At 37.7% G+C, this 19,686-nt stretch overlaps 2 protein-coding genes and 1 long non-coding RNA gene across 5 annotated transcripts in view; 2 read left to right on the plus strand and 1 right to left on the minus strand.

Moving 5' to 3' along the window:
* The window catches only part of GNAZ (G protein subunit alpha z), a 49,768-nt gene extending 35,018 nt beyond the window's left edge, over positions 1-14,750 (plus strand). For both annotated transcript variants that reach the window (XM_040080937.1, XM_058422838.1), the window contains exon 3: positions 12,667-14,750. In XM_040080937.1, coding sequence (XP_039936871.1) covers positions 12,667-13,011 — 345 coding nt within the window. In that variant the 3' untranslated portion in view covers positions 13,012-14,750. The remainder of the gene's footprint in view (positions 1-12,666) is intronic.
* The window catches only part of RSPH14 (radial spoke head 14 homolog), a 72,528-nt gene that overhangs the window by 51,760 nt on the left and 1,082 nt on the right, over positions 1-19,686 (minus strand). Inside the window, exons 3-4 of the mRNA XM_040080938.2 lie at positions 18,349-18,451; positions 18,047-18,165 (exon numbers count right to left, since the gene is read on the minus strand). Of these exons, the coding sequence (XP_039936872.1) occupies positions 18,047-18,165; positions 18,349-18,451 (222 nt within the window). The remainder of the gene's footprint in view (positions 1-18,046; positions 18,166-18,348; positions 18,452-19,686) is intronic.
* LOC120760530 (uncharacterized) lies at positions 14,944-19,585 on the plus strand. 2 transcript variants are annotated; one of them, XR_005703385.1, is made up of 4 exons: positions 14,944-15,061; positions 16,005-16,124; positions 17,074-17,179; positions 18,303-19,585. It is a non-coding gene; the product is annotated as an uncharacterized LOC120760530 (long non-coding RNA). The 2 variants fall into 2 exon arrangements; XR_005703384.1 differs by lacking the exon at positions 17,074-17,179.

Consider the following 19,686-nt stretch of genomic DNA (forward strand, 5'->3'; position numbering starts at 1 on the left):
ATCATCTCCTGAGAGCAGGAGAGTCCCACCAGACACTTCCTTATATAACTCAATTAGTCTCAGCACATCTGACGCCCCTCTCGATCTCAGTTATCAATTTCAGCTGGAATTATTAGATGTAAAGTTAAAATAAATAATGTGATGTACTTAGATGTATGGAATCCTACAGTTAAAGGAAAAACAATTTTGTCTCACTGAAATTCACACACAATATCAATAAAAAAAGTACAAAAGGCACAGCCTTATCTTTCAGCACTGCAAATTCTAGGATTAAAGTACCACAAGAGCTTTTCCCCAGTGTAGGAGAGAAGGAATTTTAGAATAATGCAGGAGAATCCATTTAGAAATAGCCACAGCCAAGATCCTTTATCAGATGCCTGATACCTAGAGACACACTTAAATACACCAAAATGACTCTTACTGTACTAGATTAGTCATGAGAAAGACAATAAATCTACCTTTCTGCAAATGCTAAAATGTATGGTGATTTAAAAAAAAAAAATTCATTTGCAGGAAAAAAAAATCAACCATTATAAAAGAAAAACAATTAGGAATTCCATTATTTTAACAAGATCTCGATATTTCAGATGGCACAGCCATGGTCTCAGAGGTGCTGGGGTTTTTCCTAATTCCTTTTCTGTGTTTCTGTGCTCATATGAATGGTACAAACCATTATGATGGAGCTCTGATCAGCCTCTAATGGTACAAAATTATATAAGCACTGTTTCGCATCTGGAATGTAAAACTCAGAGGAGGAAAAAGCCCAGGAAGAGTGAGGAGGTTGGGAGTAAGTTTAGATTGTGAAGAATTGTGGATTGAGGATGAGATGGAGAGGAGTTTAAGTGCTCTGCAGCAATCAAATAATCAAGAGTTAGTAAATGGAAGAATGTTGTTGTAACCTTATTTTGACTGTCTTGTTTGTGTGTATTTTGATTCTGACTTTATATTGATGATGGGTTTTTTCCATGGATTTTATGCCTCTTTCAATGAATGCAAGGATTTTTCTATGATTAATGGGGGCTCATGTGATAAAGAAGACTGTCAACTGCAGGAACACTGTCATTATCTCTAGCAGAGAGAGGAAAACGTGAAATGAATGGAACATAGGGCTACAGGAAAACAGTTAATATGGCTAAAGCAGTGGAACACTACTGAACACTACTAGAACCTGGCATAGGTCCACGTCCCTTTTCAGTTCTAAATGTGTTTATTAAATGACAGTTTTCTTAGGTAATCCCACAATATTCCTTACTTTTCTCAAAGGAACCTAATTTGAGGTTCTGTAATTTGATTTGTAGTAGGTCTGATTATTCAGAGCTACACCAGGTATCGCTGATAGCTTGAAAAACCTATTAAACTTTGTTAAATAAATTAATACATGTGCTGAAAACTTATGTTCTAGAAAATTAGATTTGGTGCCTAGAATTACTGGGTTCCTTTTAACTATAATTTCTCATTGTATAGATTGTTTCATTCCCTATTTATAAGTTCCTTTTAACAGCACCTCTTGATCTGACAACATGCTGTGGAAACAAATGCAGTCAATGAAATATTCAGATACAATAATTACAAGCTTGAGAAGAAACCAGTAATTCTGGATTTTGAGCAGTTCATAAATAACAAGTCTATAGTAAAGCATGAATCTATAAATTGAATTGTGACTCTGAAGACAAATATTGACTAGCACAGGACATTGTCCATCTTGCAAGTTGAATGAGACAGAGTTCAGTGAATGGAAAATGTGTTCCTGTAACCTGAGACCACAATGTGGTCTTCTTAAATACAGTATATCTGAATAAAATTATTTTTACTTCTTTGTCTGTAGCCCAACAGATTAGAATTTCTATCTCAAATATGAGAGAAGCATTTTTTCAGCATACATCACCATTTCTTTCATTCTTCTCCAATTGCTCTAAAATAACTTCATAGAAATTATGCCTTGAAACTGATTTGATCTGAATCCCAGTAATGTTGCTTAAAACCAGAAGAATTTATTGAAAGTGAAGGCAAGATTCTCCATGATGCTAAACATACTGGTTTTGCACTCCTAGTACTTTTCTCAGCTTATGCAAAAAAAGGCCAAGATCAGACCCAGATTTAGACCCTCTGCTTGAGGCTGCTTTGCAGTTTCCCTTCAGCTTTCTTCCTCTTGCTTTTTCATTCTTGACTCTCAATACTGACCTTTGTGCCCCTCAGCCTTTGTTTCCTCCAGGTTAGTAGGAGGCAATCTCAGAACCCCAAGGAAGGGAAGAACTTTGTTAGAATTACAGGCAAGGGTGCTAAAATTAACTACTTGCTCCTGCTACCTTAATTTTGCAACATGGATGGGCTACAAAGGGAATGCAGCTGTTCCCACAAGAGATCTTGCTGCGCTAAACTCTGTAAGCATCCTACCTAAAATATCTTCAAAGGTACAATAAAACAAGAAGCCAGTGCTCCTGCAAGAATGTCATCTGCCTGAGCTGTGAGGGCAATAGAATGCATCCCTCTCCAGATGTCCCACAGTGTGAGAAATGGTCGCAGGCTTTGCGGGACTTTTTTTTCCCTGCAGTGAATTTCTCAGTATAAAGGGCCATTTACCTTTTTTGGTGTATAATAGGCTGCTTTTATTGTACAGATGCTACTGAGGAATGAAACGACTGGCCAACTTTTTCTGGTGAAAACTGGTTCAGCATCAATGTGGACCAGTCTCTCTTTCTTTCTTTGTCTGTCCGTCTGTCTTCCTGTCATTCAAACACTCCAGCATTGGACAATGCAAATTACTAGAGGTCAGTACTTCTAGTGCCAAGAGCCTTTGCCTACCTTTCAATGAGAAACACTCACTGCTCCAAATGATGGTGAAGTGTGTGAAACAAACTTTTTCAAGACTAACGGGAAAGGCAAAATTGCCTGGGAACTGAAGCAATTTCACATGGGTTACATAAAGGAGAAGTTTTCACTAACAGAGAAATAAACAACCGTTTTCTCTCTAAGGATGAGCTGTTTTGACAGCCAAAACACACAGACCAGCTGTACGAGGTCACAGGCAGTACCTGCAGCAGTCTGTGTCTGACTGTGGGCAACAATGGACATTTAGGAAAAATATGGGAACAGATCAAGCATACACCGATATTTCCTACAATTTACCCTCCCAGGTAACTCAACAGCAGATTTCATCAACATCTTCCTGTTTAAGTGCCCTTTCAATTTAATTGCTTCTTGAACCCAATTACACTTTTCTGACTTTTACTATTATCATTATGACTCTCTAACATCTCATGACAGAGTTTTACATTGAATTATGCACTGTATGGAAGGAACGCTTGTCCGCTGTCAGATAAATGAATTTGATGTTTCTTACTTCTTGCATTGTAAGAAATGGTGAAAAAAACATCTGCTATTCAACATTTCCATACCATTCATGGTTTTATGAGCTCTGCTGTGTTCTCTCTCAGCTATTTCTTTTTCTAGATTGAAAAGAAATAGTTTATTTAATTTCATATGATAGCCATTCCATGCTGGTTTTCTCTGTTTTCTAATGATTCTTCATCTTACATCTTTGATAAAGATCCAGAGAGTCTTGTTCAAAAGCTGGGCTCGAGTGTCTTGAAATGATAACCTACTTATTTACTAAGCCCTCTTTTCTTTATATCATATGGGTATTTTCTCCAGAGAAAGGATATTCACAGGCACAGATTTTACAATCTGTCCCCCTGCCATTATTGCATTATACAAAATTACTGAACTCACTGGTGCATTCTAGTGGCATACTTGTATGCAAAAATATTGGAGTCCTTTCATTTTTGAAAAAAAAATATTGATTTACTCTTATGTATCCAATACATTGTTTTACTTAAATTAAGACAGTTGTCAGAAAGCAATATCCACCCTATTAATACCCTTTCCCAACCTGCAATGTATTAGAAAAATGCCCATTTCAAAGTAGGTGCAATGAAAAATATTTTTTCTTTACAAATACAGTATCAGCCAAAGCTTGGGTTATGGACAAACTATAGGAAAGGTAGGTTAGTCATTAGCCTGAAACAGAGAATAAACATTTCTCTTTTCACTTGTGTATTCCTGTGTAGTTCTCTTGCAGATTTCTGCACTATTTCAATAGCTTAAGGGCTATTCCAAGGACCAGAAAGCATCAAAGATCAGAAAACAGTAAACCCTGGTTATTCCACAAAGGCCACAACTCCGCTTATTAACTATCTCCTTTTCATCCTGCTTCAACAACAGGATAGTGACTCTTTCCATCAAAAGGACAGCCCTCATGCTTGAATTCATCTCTTTGGGAGGCAAAGCTTGAGATCTGCTCAGAACTGTGTGTGTAAAACTGGTTTCTTATTTATACATTGTACTATAAATAAGTTTTTACATTGCATGGAATTACAGAAATGTAGGCTGGATGTGATCTCTAAATGTCTGGATTACTGCCAACAGTAAATCAGACCAGCTATGGCTTTATCAGTTAGTTGAGTGAAAATCCTCTATGGATGTAGATTTCACAAAACTCAGCAAATTGTTGCAGAGCTGTGCTAGTCTTCTACAGAAAACCTAACATCTAATCTGAACCTTCCAAACTTCAATTCATGTTCATTGCTGCTTATTCTTTCCTCTAATAGTGCTGGGAAGAGTTCTGTGTCACCATTACTTCAAGTAATCGTAGGCTGTCACCCTTCAGCCTCCTCTGCCAGCCCAAACAAGCCCAGTTCCCTCAGCCTCTCCCTGAAGGTCAATGCAGAGTTAAGATGAAGACTGGAAGTTAGGATGAAATTATTTACTATGAAGGTGGTGAGGCCCTGGCACAGGTTGCCCAGAGAGGCTGTGGATGCCCCATTGCTGGAAGTGTCCCAAGGCCAGGCTGGAAGGGGCTCTGAGCACCTTGGGCTGGCAGAATGTGTCCCTGCCATGGCAGAAGTTGGGATTAGATGATCTTAAAGGTCCCTTTCAACTTAAACCATTCTGTTATTCTATGGATGTCCAGACACAGGAGGCTGGCGGTAAGCTTAAGAGTCTCAAACAAAGGCAGCCAAAGTCCTGGACCACTTTATGTGTAAAACTGTGCAATATTTCAGCTATGTGGAATATGTGCTTGAAGTGCTCCTTTTGCCCTTGAGCTAAGCAAGTAGTCTAAAGACCTGGAAGAAAACAAAATCAAAAAACCCACCTCGCTTGAAAACACTGAGTAAGTGTTAAAAGCAAATTAAATATATTACCAGGAATAGAAAAGATCGACTCTATTACCATATGAAAAGCTCAATCTAAGGCTAAAACATCCAGGTATTTACAATTGAAATATGGATGTTAATGATACCTTGAATATATTTTCTAGAATTGTGACATTTTATATTAATATGCTTTTAGCAAGAAAATGTTTTTAAGCTAGGTTTTTGCTAACCTCCAGAAATATGCAGTTTACCTAGGATACTGTACAATGCTTAAAAAAACTCCACCCCCAAAGCAACCATAGGTATTATATGTGGCAAATTTGCATATTAGAGCCACATGAAGATCCTAATTTGTACACGGGAAATCTTAATTTTCTGGCACTGTGAAAGACTGGAGATTTATTTTTATATTCCCTTCATGGGATGTTTGCCCTCTTAGTACTGCTTGTGCCCCAAAATGATTCACAGAGAAGCAGAGCACATGCACTCATAAACACAGCAGCCAGAGGCTTCTGTAGCATGGAACTTTGCTGACTTTGAGGGGGTAAAAGCAGAGTGTTAACTGTTGTTTGCTGAGCAACTGAAACATAGCAAGCCCTCCCTTAAGGAGAAAAACCAAGCTACCTGCCTATTTCATGATTCTCTTGGGTACTTTTACTGCAGGCCTGGCAGCACTGGCCTGGCTGGACACTGTCTGGGAAATGTGTAGGTTTTAATACGCTGGCCCATCATTAAGTTTCTTTCGTCAGCTGCAGCAGCATTACTTTTGCCAATCTATCCCTATTACTGCTTTTTGGAAACGTTGACTTGTGTGGCTGTTCTGTCAGGCACAGGACCAATACTGACTGCCCCATATTTCTATACTCTTGAACATACCTTTTTCTAGAATTTTCCTCTGGAATTATAATTCTCTGATGGGTTAAATATAACACCTATCACATGCCCATTTTGTGACTTCTAAATATATTTTTCCAGTACTTCAGCTTACTTAAAAGATACGTGTAGCCGGTCACAAGCAATAAATCAGTCTATGAATATTTCTCCATTTCTATTTTGCCCCCTTTCTTGTTTGTGGAACAGCCTTTAATACCCTGGCCAGACATACAGGAGTAGCCTTTATCTGGATCTTCTAGCATTTCTATGGAATGATGAATGTCTCACCTTTTCTGATCCTTGAACTCCTTAACCTTTTCCTCTATTTTTCTAAGAGTTTTCTATATATCCTTTCTTTAAGTTCCCTTTAATATATAGGTCCTAGCAGAAGCACTTGTTGTCCTGCTCCTTTGCTTGGAAATCCCCTGGCTCAAGATCTAATCTTCCAGTCAGGAAATTTAATCAAACTTCTTTCTCAGCTCAGCTTCCTTTACTACAACCATAGCTTGGTGTCAGACTGTACTTAGTAAAATTAACAAATCATTGTTCCTGATCTAGGAATATAAAATAGTTTTGATAGATAGTCTAAAGATTGCTTTACCCCAGTCTGTCACTAGCACATGTATTACATGTATGTAAGAACTACATACCAATGTTTAACTGAGCATAAACTCCTAAGACATGAGTTGCTATTTCACTGCAGGCCTGAAAAGTTTCAGGGATCAATTTTCAAAGACATATGTTCAGGACTCTGTTAAAGTAATACTCCCAACTAAATCTGCTTTGTCTGATTCAGTCCACACTAAGCTTTAGTAACAATACAGGGTTTTCTCAGTCATAGAGAACATACATGATAAAATATTCATAATGCTGTTAATTGTCATCCTATCCAATAGCTGAGCCTAAAGGTCCTCTTGTAATTCTCACTCATACTGCCAGATTCAGTTATCATATGCAGTTCTGTGTAAAGACAATAGCAATATTCAACAAGAAACCATCATGGAAGATAGTATGTTGCACTTCCACTTTATAAGGTTTATTTTCCCTTGCTTCTCTGAAAAAGAGGTATCAAGTACTGTCTCCTCTACCAGTTCTACATTTGCATGTACAAACTGTAAGTATGAACAATTACAGGACATTATCTTTAAAATAAGGAAGAATTAATTTGATAACTTACAAATTTTGTTTGCTAGTATATTGTTTCCTCCTCATTTGAGAACGAATCTGATTTAAAAACACTCAAAGCAAACTTGTTTCACGCTTGATAAATTTTTTTGCCCTCACCATACAAATAGACATCTCCCTATTAAAATCACACAAGATTCTTCAGGGCTCCACTTCATAATACATATGTTTCTCAGCCTTCCAAAAGCTCATTTTATAGTAGAGATTCAATATTCCTACAATATAAAACCTTTTACCATCTCTCTCAATTTCCCTTCATTGTGGTGACCTAAACTAACATGCTAAGTTAGGTTTTTACCTTTTTGCATCTCAAAGTCCTCATATATGCAAGACATTGAAAGGCATTTTGGTAGGAAAGACATAAACAGATGGCATGTGCATGTATGTATTGGTATGACAGATGCTATATTGACATAGCTGCTTCTGATTATCCCAAGCTCCTTTCTGTTTTGTTTCCAACATGACTGGTCAGGATTTCCTGCAGTGGTTTTAGACCACTGTAATGTAACAAATTCTTTGGGTGATAGGATAATGAGTTTGTCTGCTGGCAGAGTAAGTTAAGCTGCTAAGTGACTTAAGAACACTTCTTAGGGGATTCACAGTGAGACTTACTCGTCCATGTCACCTCTTCTAATTTTGACAGTTTAGAATTCCAACATTTTCCTGGAAAACTTTGGGCTCCTAGGATTGGGAAGAAAAGGTTTGGAAACCAAAACAGTTTTGTCTAGTCAAATCACTGTTGCTTTCTCCATCCCTTCTGGGAGATGCCAAGGCCAGAAACAGGTATATACAGGACAGCCCAGGTAAAGTGTTTTATCCCAGTTTAATTCTACACCAGTGGGGTTCTTAATTTCTTTGAAAGCTGTTGGATTAAGTCTATTTACTTCTCTCCAACAGATAGTTTCTTCTTTTTGATTTTTAGATTAAAGAAGGTTTTAAAAATCCATTAAATTATTGTAATTTTTCCCATTTAGTCCAGCAGCCATCTGAGTATATACATGCTTGTAGAAGTCTTCTTCCTTTGAACAAAAGATGAATCATACAATAGTTTTGCATGCCTCTCTTATCCAGCACTCAATCAGGACTGCCTGACTGCTACACAGGAAGGACATTTCAACTGGCACTCATTGTAGCCTTTTTTACAAGAAAAGAGTGTCTCTTTGTATTTACCCAAGCTATCACTTGCTTTCTGTATTTTTGTTTGGGAAATTCTTCTGCTTTCCCTCTGCCTTCCCTCAAGCATAGTTTGAATTCCTGAACTGCTTTGATTATGAGTGTCCTGGGCAATAGTATCTCCTTCATTTATTTTGTAGAGTGTCCTTATTTCAGAATGAATTCCTTTTTTTTTTTTTTTTTTTCTATTAACCTTAAGGAAAAACATCCAACTGATGCAATTACCTTTTTACCTCACTACCCCTTCTTCAAATACTTTAGCTTCATCTGTTTTCTTCAGAAGATCTTAAGTCCTGGATCTCTAAAGAAGATATTTGAAACAGAGAGTTTCATGCCATTTTGTGAAATAGCTCATAGCTACCAGCAAAAGCTAAATGTCAGCCACTATTACAAGGAAAGCCTCTACAGGAAAATGGCAACAACTTCCACTGGTTATTCTAAGATTTACTGACATTTAAAGATTTTCTAACTTTTCTGGAAAGCCAATATTACTATTGCTGCACAAATTTTATTCATTATTGTTTATGGCTTACACTAGATAAATTTTACTAAGTTTAGTTAAGGTTTTCAAATCCCTAAGTACCTACCAGTTTTAAAATAATGATGATGAGAGAGATATAATGACTGAAAGATGAAGTTCTTAAGCTTTTAATACAAATGACAGTTAAGTCCCGTATTTGTGATTGTTTCTCTCTTCATAACTTTTCATTTTTAATTTCAAAGCTCTCCCAGCTGTGACTAGAAAGCTTTAATGTGAAAGCTGTAAGGAGATTCTACATTACAATTTGGCTCCATTTACCAACTCTATTCTTCTAATTACTTGCTATCTTGAAAACTGGGTCTTCCCTTTTGAAAATGCTTACTTGTTCAGAACTCTTTCCTGCTAAGCACACCTCTACTGTTCCAGAGGATGACCAGGAATGTTTGTGCCTCTCCAAAGTGTTGGAAGCATAGAAACAGCCATCTGTTCCTAAGCATGTTCTTCCCCTTAAGCAACCAATTCCTTGTTCTTATACTCAGAGAAGAATTTGCAATTAGCCCCCAACAAGGCCATCTGGGTAAGGCACTGGCATTATCTTGCTTATACTCCAGCTTGCGTATAATTATAAAATTACAGCAGCACATTTTTTTCTGACCACCTGGCTATATGCTCCCTTCAGGATTTCAGAACTGGAAAAGACAGTGCAGAGAAGAATACCTATCATTATTTTACTGTTTTATTACACCTTTGGGAGTCATACCACAATTTATTCTATTTTTATTATAATAAGCCATAACCCTCTCAAGTTCACTTTCCCTATGATATGTAAAGTAGTTTTACAATATTGTCAAAAGCAGAAATGAGCCTGTTATGCTGGGAGTATATGAGTGGATATACCATGTATTTTTAGTGTCAGCCTTGGCCTTAGAACTGTGGATATACCACTTCTTAAGATATGGCAAGAAATCATGTGAGATGAGGAGATGGAGCAGTACTAGGGAGAAGGGCTCAGGGATGCTGATGGGTGAGGGCTGGCCCTGCCCTGTCCCTGTGTGCCGGGATCCAGAAACCTCCCTGTGCTGTGCTGAGCCCCCAGCATGTGCAGCAGGGGAGGGGGGGATTCTGCCCCTCTGCCCCACTCAGGTGAGACCCCACCTGCAGAGCTCCATGCAGCCCTGGGGTCCCAGCACAGGAAGATCATGGAGCTGTTGGAGAGAGTCCAGAGGAGGGCCACCAAGTTGATTAGTGGGATGGAGCATCTCTCTTATAAGGAAAGGCTGAGAAAATTTGGACTCTTCAGCCTGGAGAAGACAAGAGCTAGGGGTGACCTCATTTTGTGGCCTTTCAGTACATGAAAGGAAACTACAAGAAAAATGGAGAGAGACTAAATACAAGAGCCTGCAGTGACAGGACACTGTGAGAGTGGTGAGACACTGGTACAGGTTGCCCAGAGAATCTTTGGATGCCCCACCTCTGGAAGTGTTCAAGGCCAGGCTGGGCGAGAGTAGGTGTTCATGGCCATGGCAGGAGATCTGCAACTAGATGGTATTTAAGGTCTCTTCTAGCCCAAACCACTGTATGACTCTCAGATTTGAAGACTTGGGTTATCCTTTCTGATACATTTCCTCATTGTTCAGTGATATATTTTCCTTCTTTGGCTATTAAAATCATGACCTGGACTTGAGGGGTTCATTTCCCAAAGTATATCACACATTTATACCATGCAACCACAGCCTGGCACTGGCATAATATCACCTGCGTCCCTGTTGGAAATTATTCTTCATTGGTTTACTTGCTTTTAAGTAAAAGAAATCGTATTCAGTTTAGTTAAGGATATTATGACTTTCAGATATTGAGCCAATACTATAATATTACATTTAGGAAGAAATTTCTTAGGTGTCAAGATCAACAATTTATTAATATTTTCTTTACATCACACAAGAGATCACCAAGCTTGCAATAATTTAAAACTGTCTGTCCTCTTGTACGTGTTCATAACATCTCCCAATTTATGGAAGGGTTTTAACTCTCTGCTTTTGTCCTTGGATTACAGATTCCAGTAGAGGATTTGGTAGTACAGGGTCAGTGTTATGATTCACTACAAAATACAGTAATGAACACAAACCTCTTAAAAAGCAATATCCTGGTTGTTCTGAGACTTGGCCAAAAACCTAGATTAGCACTAAAAGATTTTTTTCAGACTACTAGTAGCAAAAGCATTTTAACTGAGATAAAAATTTCTTGCTTGCTTATTATCAGCTACAAAATCAGGAAAGGAAATCCTGAGTATTTGAAAAGAGATCTATGACGTTTTTGGTGATTGTCTGTTGTGTCAGTATTTGCACTGTGAAAAGAAATATTCAAACATATATTTAAAGCTGTGTTTTTACACTGATAAATCTGTCTATGTATAAAGTAGGCTGGAGTGTCAGATGACCCCACCTTACAACAGAAGAAGTAAACAAACAGCCCCCAAATCAGAACTGTCTGAGCTTGTGTTTCAGTGTGCCTCAAGCGGCTGGTGAGTCAGCTTTGCCCCTGGCTGCCGAGGCTGTGCCAGCCTTCCCGGCACTCCCGGGCTTTGGGAACAACCAGGAACTGCCACCAGCCTTGGGTTTCACTGTAAACACAGAGCTAAATCAGTGCCTTTGTGGAACTCGGAGAACACAGGATGTAATTCTGACCGAGCCAATCCTTAGCAAATGAATAGGAGTAATAACACTAAATGAGGAAAGTATAAGAGGTAATTTGAAAAGCTTATGTAAACAAGTCTGCTCCTGTTTCTGCAACTATGCAATTTTTTCAGTATATAGCTTTAGTGTAACAATAATGATCAAAATTGTTGCAGATTTCCTTTGAAATAATAACAATACAAGATATTTAGCTTCCAAATAAAACAACATAAAAAGTAATTTTTAAATAAATGATATTTTCTTACAAATTTTTGTGTAATAAACAGTGCATGATTATTCTCTCTGCCTCTCAGCAGGTGACTCTAGTGAAGTCAAGGGAGATGCACTAGACACAGCTGATACAAATTTCAGGATAATTAGGCCCCAAATACTTTATTTCTATTAAAAGCCAAAGTCATCCTGTTGCCTCCAGTGTTTGTTCCTTCCAAACTGGAGAACTGGCCAGAATACTTCACAGTTAAACAACAAAAATGCCCAGACTTCTGATTTTCATCCCTTCTAAACACAAGCCAGACAAATGGAATACATAAATATTTGCAAATAGTCCTGTAAACCAAATACACCCTTGGTTTTTGATATCCCAAATCCCTGCTGTTCACTTACCCTGGATCACTCCCATGAGTCATGATGTCTGCATAGCATTTTCTGAAATCTAAACATGGTGGAAAAACATTGACCTTGCTAAAAAAGCCTGATTAAGACATTTTCTGTCTCTACTTTTGACAATACTTGAGTGATAGGTTTTTTTAATAATCTATAATATTGTCTATTCAAAACATGACATCTATTTACACCTATTTATAGGTGTAATCCAAGCAAAAAGCACAGCCTCCCAAGAGCCTGGTACCATGGACAGCTCCAGCAGCAACAGTGTAAGCGTCACAGCGGCAGCAATACCTCAGGAACATTCCAGACAGCCACTGATTTTTAACCAATGTCTCTTCTTTCAGTCTATAGCAGCACTGGATTTTAATTTCCAAACACAATTGTGGTGGTCATGCACAATTGTTCATAAATGGAGTTTACCTGCTTAGGGCAGCAGACAGAGCTGTGAGCTTTCTGCAGTTCTGCTGAAACATTGTTGACACTGTTGTTTCCTCCCCTACAGAGTCGAATGGCAGAAAGTTTGCGTCTGTTTGATTCCATCTGCAACAACAACTGGTTTATCAACACTTCCCTCATCCTTTTTTTGAATAAGAAAGATCTGCTGGCAGAAAAAATTCGACGCATTCCCTTAACAGTCTGCTTTCCTGAATACAAAGGCCAAAACACTTATGAGGAGGCAGCAGTCTACATCCAACGCCAGTTTGAGGACTTAAATCGCAACAAGGAGACCAAGGAGATCTACTCACACTTCACCTGTGCCACTGATACCAGTAACATACAATTTGTGTTTGATGCAGTGACAGATGTCATCATTCAGAACAATCTCAAATACATTGGCCTCTGCTAAGAGTCCTTTGGTTTAATCTGTTTTTCTGGAGTGATAAAAAAGGGGCTAACCTCTTCCACTTCTAGTGGAAAATAATTGGGCAATGCTTAATAGCCCAAGGAGAGGAAAGGGGAAATCTGATATATGAACACAGTTCCTCTTATGCCCCCTTAACCTGCTACATCATTTTCCCCAAATATATTCTGGAGAGTGAGAGCCTCCTCTCCAAGAAAACCAAACACCCCCAGTGAAAAAAAACCCAATCAAAACCAAAACAAAAACCCAAACAAGAAACAAAAAAAGGAGATTGAGGCCTAACTCTGTGGAGATGTTTCACCACAGTCACTGCACTTTTATTCCATTTGTTTCATTCCATTTCCTACAGTGGGAGTGTTATCATGTTTTGTGTAAGAAATGACTCTTCATCCAGTTGTCCTAAAATTATATTGACATAAAAATATAAATCTGGTGAGTGACAGATGAACTTGTTTGCAGGGTGTGGAGCAGAATGCTTGTGTTGGGGAGAAAAGCTAGCTCAAACCAGAAGCTACTGAATGAGAGAGTTTAAGCAAAATACTACTTAAATTTGTAGAGAGTGGGCATGCACCCACAGTATTGGTATTCACAGTCAAGAGTATGTACACATCCATGTTGTATGCACATGCACATGACTCTCAGCATATACTATGTACACACCTCTGCTTTACTTTACTGTTTCTCATGGACACCTTGCCTATTAAAGGAATTGTTGGTGCGCAACTGTTTTGTGATTTCCAAACTGATTAGCAGCTCTTTCTGCTCTTTATGGCTTCAAATATGCAGCAAAACTACATGAAATGAATCTTTGAATAGGCCAAATTAAGGTCGGTGTTTCTTCTAATGATAAGGAGTTTTATACATCAAAACAGTCTTCTTTTACATCTTTTTTTGCCAAATCTTGTGGTGTTTCATGAAAAACCAAATTATATTTAAGAAGTAGGTTAGTGTTCCTTTTTTAATACAGATTAAAAAAATAAATCAGAAAGCAATTTTTAAAATTATTGTTGTAGTGTCTGGATTGCTGAATGTGAAAGTTGCCAACGGACAATTCTGTTCCACTGCTCCAAATACCTTCTGGGTATTGTAATATTGTAACAGATTTCCCAAGAAGCAGGAGCCATGGAGATTGTGTAGTATATAGCCTCCAAAGTATTTTTTTGTTGTTTTTTAAAATTATTTTTAAAATGTGATGTGTTATTAGAAGGTTAAAGATGAGCGATATGAACAATAACTACATGTCTTGATATTTCAATTTAATAATTTAAATTATTTACAGTTTAGTGAAGTTAAGGAAACTGAAGAGATGCAATCCTCAGTTCCAGATTTCATCTCATAAAGAAACACTACTGGATGGAGTAACATTCCGGCAAAAGTTTGAATGCATAAGAAGCTCTGTGGAACTATACTGGAAAATCTCATATGGATTATGTAGACCTAAGTCTTTGGTCAGTTGGTTCTTTCCCCTGCCATAGAAAAGACTTCTTAAAGACTTCAGTGTAAAGTTGGTGTGTAAATATATGTTTGATAACTGTAAAGCACATACGTACACAGAGACACAAACACACATGCACACTGGAAAATCACCTTCTACTTTTGTTCCCCTTATGTACTATGATTAGTGCAAGAAATCTCAGCCAAGGGCTCTAAGAAAATTAAAACAAAATGGTAAATAACATCACCATTTAAATTGTCCACTTCAAAAATAAATAATTCAAATGATACTGAACGTGTCTATAGTGTGTTCATTAAGTAGTGGTACGACAGTTACTTAACTGGATAACGTTTGTGAAGTTTTCTTCTAATCTGTCTAATTTTGAACAAGATATTTTATCCCTGTACTGAAGACATGGGGTCCCTTTAAGCATTCCCTGCTAACTGTTACACCTGAAGAGTAGAGGCAGAAGAGCAAAGGAGGCTGTGCCTTCAAGGTATAAAAGTTCTTGCAAGGCACACAGAGAGTTTTCAGGTCTCCCTTGTAGTGAGGAATTACTGCTGCCTGCTTGGGTTATTTGCACTCAGACTGCTTTGCTTGGTGAGTCTACTAAAATATGCATACAGTAATTGCTAGTACAAGTTCCTTTAAACTTTACTGTTAAATTGCTATCATTTACCTGGGAAATTGTGCAGTCTTTCTAGACTAATTTGCTTTTTACATGTAATATCCAATTCTTAGCCAGTTGAATTGTGGAAAAGCTGGGAAGTAACTCAGGGCTCCCTTTTCCAATGAATGGTCCATTAGATGCGTGTCCTTCAGCTCTTTCTTTCATCGGACTGTGGTCATTTCAGATTAGTAAAAGAAGTGATAAGAAAATACCAGCATTCATTACAGCATAGCTTCAAGGTAAGAAAGCTGGATAATATCAAAAGTGTAGTCAATTATCAGGAGGGTAACAGACACTTTATATTAAAACCCAAATCTTTATTCAACTAAGAAGGTCTTTCTACCATAAGTATTAGAGATAATGAAGTGGAGAACCTAGGACATTTTAACAAATGCCCAAGGGGATTTCTAAAAGAAAGCAGCCAGTTCCACTCCTCATTGAATGAAAGCCATCTTGGAAAAGAGAAAGTGAAGCACCTGTGCTCCTGCTTGACTTAAAATCAGAGGCATGGGGAGGAACAAAGAAGTAAATAACTACATTTAAATAATCAAGTCACATAATCATGTTATCTGAATAGCAATTTCTTGCTATTAACTCTCTAATAATTTAATTCCTATGATGTTTTTGACTTTAGCATTCTGAGTAATTCATGGTTAATCTGTTTTCTCTCTGAAGAATTCAAGACGTTTAAATAAATGATGTTTTATACAGAGTTTCCTGTACAAAAAATTTTGACTGTATAAGAAAATTGAGGCATGGCAAAGTTAGAACTAAAAGTCTGTTGGCTGAAGACAGGTGTTGAAATTAAATCCTTTGACTCTTAGTCATCCACCTGGATAAATCATGCAATTAAATTTGCATCTATTTTCTCAGTTCTCAGGTTTATCAGTGATGCAGTGCACTGCCACCTGAAAGAGCTGCATTAATACAGCTGGGATTTCACTTCACCTGGGCAACAATGACATTCACAGAAGAGATGTCCCATCTGCTGCAGTAAGAATGCCATCTGTCCTTTCAGCATTTGCATTCCATAGAGCAAAACAAGTTTTGAAGGGAAAAAGGTATCCTTAAAGAGTCCTTATCCACACGTTCAATCGGTTATGATTTTTCAAGAGTGAAAGAGTGGAGACACTAAGAATCAGCAGGGTAGGAGAAATATTATCTCTTGGACTCTTCCCAAATAGAGGTTCTGGCAAGCTTAAAAATCCATTACCCCATCCATTCCACCTCAGTCTTTCCCTAAAAGGATTAGGTATCCATAATGACAGGATAGGTAATGGGTAAGAATTATTAAACCTTTCCAGAGTTAACCATATCATAATGAAAGATTTTTTTTTTCTAGAACTATTTTTGCAGTTGCTATTTCTGATTTCATTTATCATTGCATAACACCCTTTCACTAACATTGCCAAGTATTATATATGTCAACCAATTGTTTTTACAAAGAGAGGAAGTTTTGCTATAAATTTCTTTAATGTTCTTAATTTTGTCCTCCTGCTGGCCCATCTCCCTCTTCTATCCTCTACTGAACACATCCACCTATCTGTCTATCTGTCTGTCTATCTGTCTATCTGTCTATCTATCTATCTATCTATTTTTGTCTTTCTTCTGCCTGTTAATTCTTTTCACTAAGTTGTTGTTTCTTCTGGAAATGTTACTCCTCAGTGCTCTCCCAGTCTCTGTGCATTCTCCCACCTTCTGGTTTTTAACTATCCCACAGTTCCTAGAAGATACTGGTATACATCCTTAAATTTAGGACTCAAAAATACTCTGTAAGTGGATTTGCTCAAAATAACCACATTTTCCTAAATTACTCCTGTTTGGAGAAAGGCCAGGTGACCTGGCATACAGTTAGCTGGAGTCACTGACCGCTTCCCAGTTAAAACAGCTACACTTCATGCCAAGGGCATGTACAGCTTCTGTTCCTTTTTGTCTTGCACAGAACACATTGCTTTATTGGCCCAGCAAATTACCTCAGCTCTAGAGAACAGCACAAATCGAGCTGTGGAGTGCTGCTGTAGTTGCTGACCTCCTCCAGCTGATCCAAGGTACATCCTATCTCATTATCTGGATGTGAGGCGCAGAAGTGAATGCAAACAGAAAGACAAACGGGTTCTTGGCTTGCTGAAAACAGCTGAATTATGAAGGAGAGACTATTCCTGTATCTGTAATGTGTCAAATGAATTATGTCAGGCCTTGTGACTCTTACTGCTTATTGGAAAATATTTGTGGTGATCCCTGATACTTCCCCAAATTGTCTCACAGCAAAACATTTTGCGCTTTTTTTTTTCTTTCAAGTAGCCCTCTGTATGTGAGTCCGTTCTACACTGACGCAATTCTGCTCCACAACTTATCTTCCAGATTTTAAACACAGGCGTGTATATTTTTATAGATACATTATATTTTTAATCTAAATAAACAGAATACATGACTCAAAAATACACCTTTTCCACGGGTAATTGGTCAGAGCTGCTTTTACAGACTTTTCCATACTGATGTTCCCAAAGTTGTTTTGCTTAATATATTAATTTCCTTCATGTAAATGGAATAACTGAAGATTTTTAAAAAGGATTGCTTGCACGTAAAAATACATTTTTAGATCTTTTTTAATGCAATGGATGAACATCTGATCCACACCTTGAACAGAAGTGACAAAGTGAAACTTAGATGCAAGATTCTGAAATACCAATTCAAGCGTGCAGTCCACAGAATCTGTATCTTGAGCAGGTAGCCTTAACTTGCATAAGACCTAAGAAAGTTAACTAAAGGAAACTAAGATAAGCAAAAATAGACAAGATACTGTTTTTAAATGTGAGTTTCAAGGGAAATTGAATAAATTAAATCTGGAGCACAGGTGAATTTACCTGACTTCCTCTCTGCGCTACTTGAACACTTAACTGCTTAAAACCTCCTACCTTCAGGTAATTTTGCCAGCCTGTCAAAAATCTGATGGGTGTTCTTCCGACAGATATCTACTGGATCATCCAGAAGCCCAGCAAGGGCAGAAATGACTCCGCTTCGTATTAGCCCTTCCCTAAAAGCAACAATGGAGGACAGATTTAACACAACATAACAAAAATTGTATATATTTGAGATATTTAATCTTAACTGCTCTTTTTAATGCTGCATCTGTCTGACAAAACTTAGGAACTCTGTTCTTATTTCTCACAGAAACATCACTTCCCCACGGTTCAGTAAACTTTGGAGTTGCACCTACCTGCCAATACTATGTGAAGCCATTACAGAGAGAACTTCTGTTGTTTTTTGCCGGACAGTTTGGTCTTGATGCACCAGCAAAGTCTTCAGGCTCTCCAGGAATCCTATGAGACATCAGAGTTCATTTTAACATTTCTTACCTCCAGCATTAATTTGAAATAGCAAATATTTATCTTTTATCTCACAATTTGAAGTGCCTCAGACTTTTCAGCTTGTCCTGACAGTGAAATTCTCATTGTCATGTCTCAAGTAAGGAAAAAACTTTCAAATTTCAAGGCCTACTGCCAAAAACATCATGCTGCAAACAAGCTCCTGACTCCTTATCAAGTTAAATCCTAATCCTGCAAATGTAAAGTGACATAACTCTAAAAATAATTCAGTAGAGCTACCAATGTCTTTGGAAAAGCATGTTTTTGCAGGATTGACACTCACTTGTCTTTTTTGGACAGAAATGAATGTGGTGAGCCATTAATGATTGCGTATGCACATATGGCACTGACCAAAGCCAAAAAACCTAACAACCTCAAACTAAAAACAATCTCACATTGCTTTGGCAATCAAACTCTTCATCAAACACTAACTTAGTAAATTTTGAACATGATTAGTCTCTTTTATGAGAGGAAAAAAATGCAATGGAAGTAAATGGAGAAAAAAGCAGTAGCAAACAAGGAGTTTTTTCTGTGTCATGTAATGAGCTATGTAGATACACCACAGACTCCTAAAAATCGCAAAAATGAGCTTGGGGTTAGGGGTTTTCCCACCCCCACCAAAATCGAAACTCAGGATTCTTCCAGGCTTTTGAAATAAGTGGTGGCCAGATGTAGTCCTGATGAGTATGATAAATTTGGTTATATCCTTTTATTTTCTAATTTCTCATTAAGTTCCAGGCAAGCAGGTGATGATGGTGATGGGATTCTAACTTCAAAATAATTAAGTGGGGTTTTTTTTATTAGGCTATGTTAGGAATTAAATAAAATCAGAATAAAGTCTGGGGACATGGTTTAATGGTGATCATGGCAAGGCAGAGTTAACAGAGGAACTGGATTATCTTAGAGATCTTTTCCAACCATAACAATTCTATGATTCTATGGAAAGAAAGATTTCACACTACTTTTGTATTTAGGGGTTTATAAAACTTACAGTGAGCCATTGATGAATCCTAAAGCAATGATAATTCTTCTAATAACTGTCATGTATATGGTATTATAACAGTCTTTACCTTTCTAAGGTAAAACAAACAGGAATATTTTCCTGGGCATCTTGCGTCCTCAAAGATATAGTAAGGAAAAAGTAATGGAAGAAAGTAAAGTGGAGTTCCCCCCTCAGCCTGCCCCACTGT

This window comes from Hirundo rustica, chromosome 17 (genome assembly GCF_015227805.2).
Source record: "Hirundo rustica isolate bHirRus1 chromosome 17, bHirRus1.pri.v3, whole genome shotgun sequence".
In the NCBI taxonomy this organism is placed as follows: domain Eukaryota; kingdom Metazoa; phylum Chordata; class Aves; order Passeriformes; family Hirundinidae; genus Hirundo; species Hirundo rustica.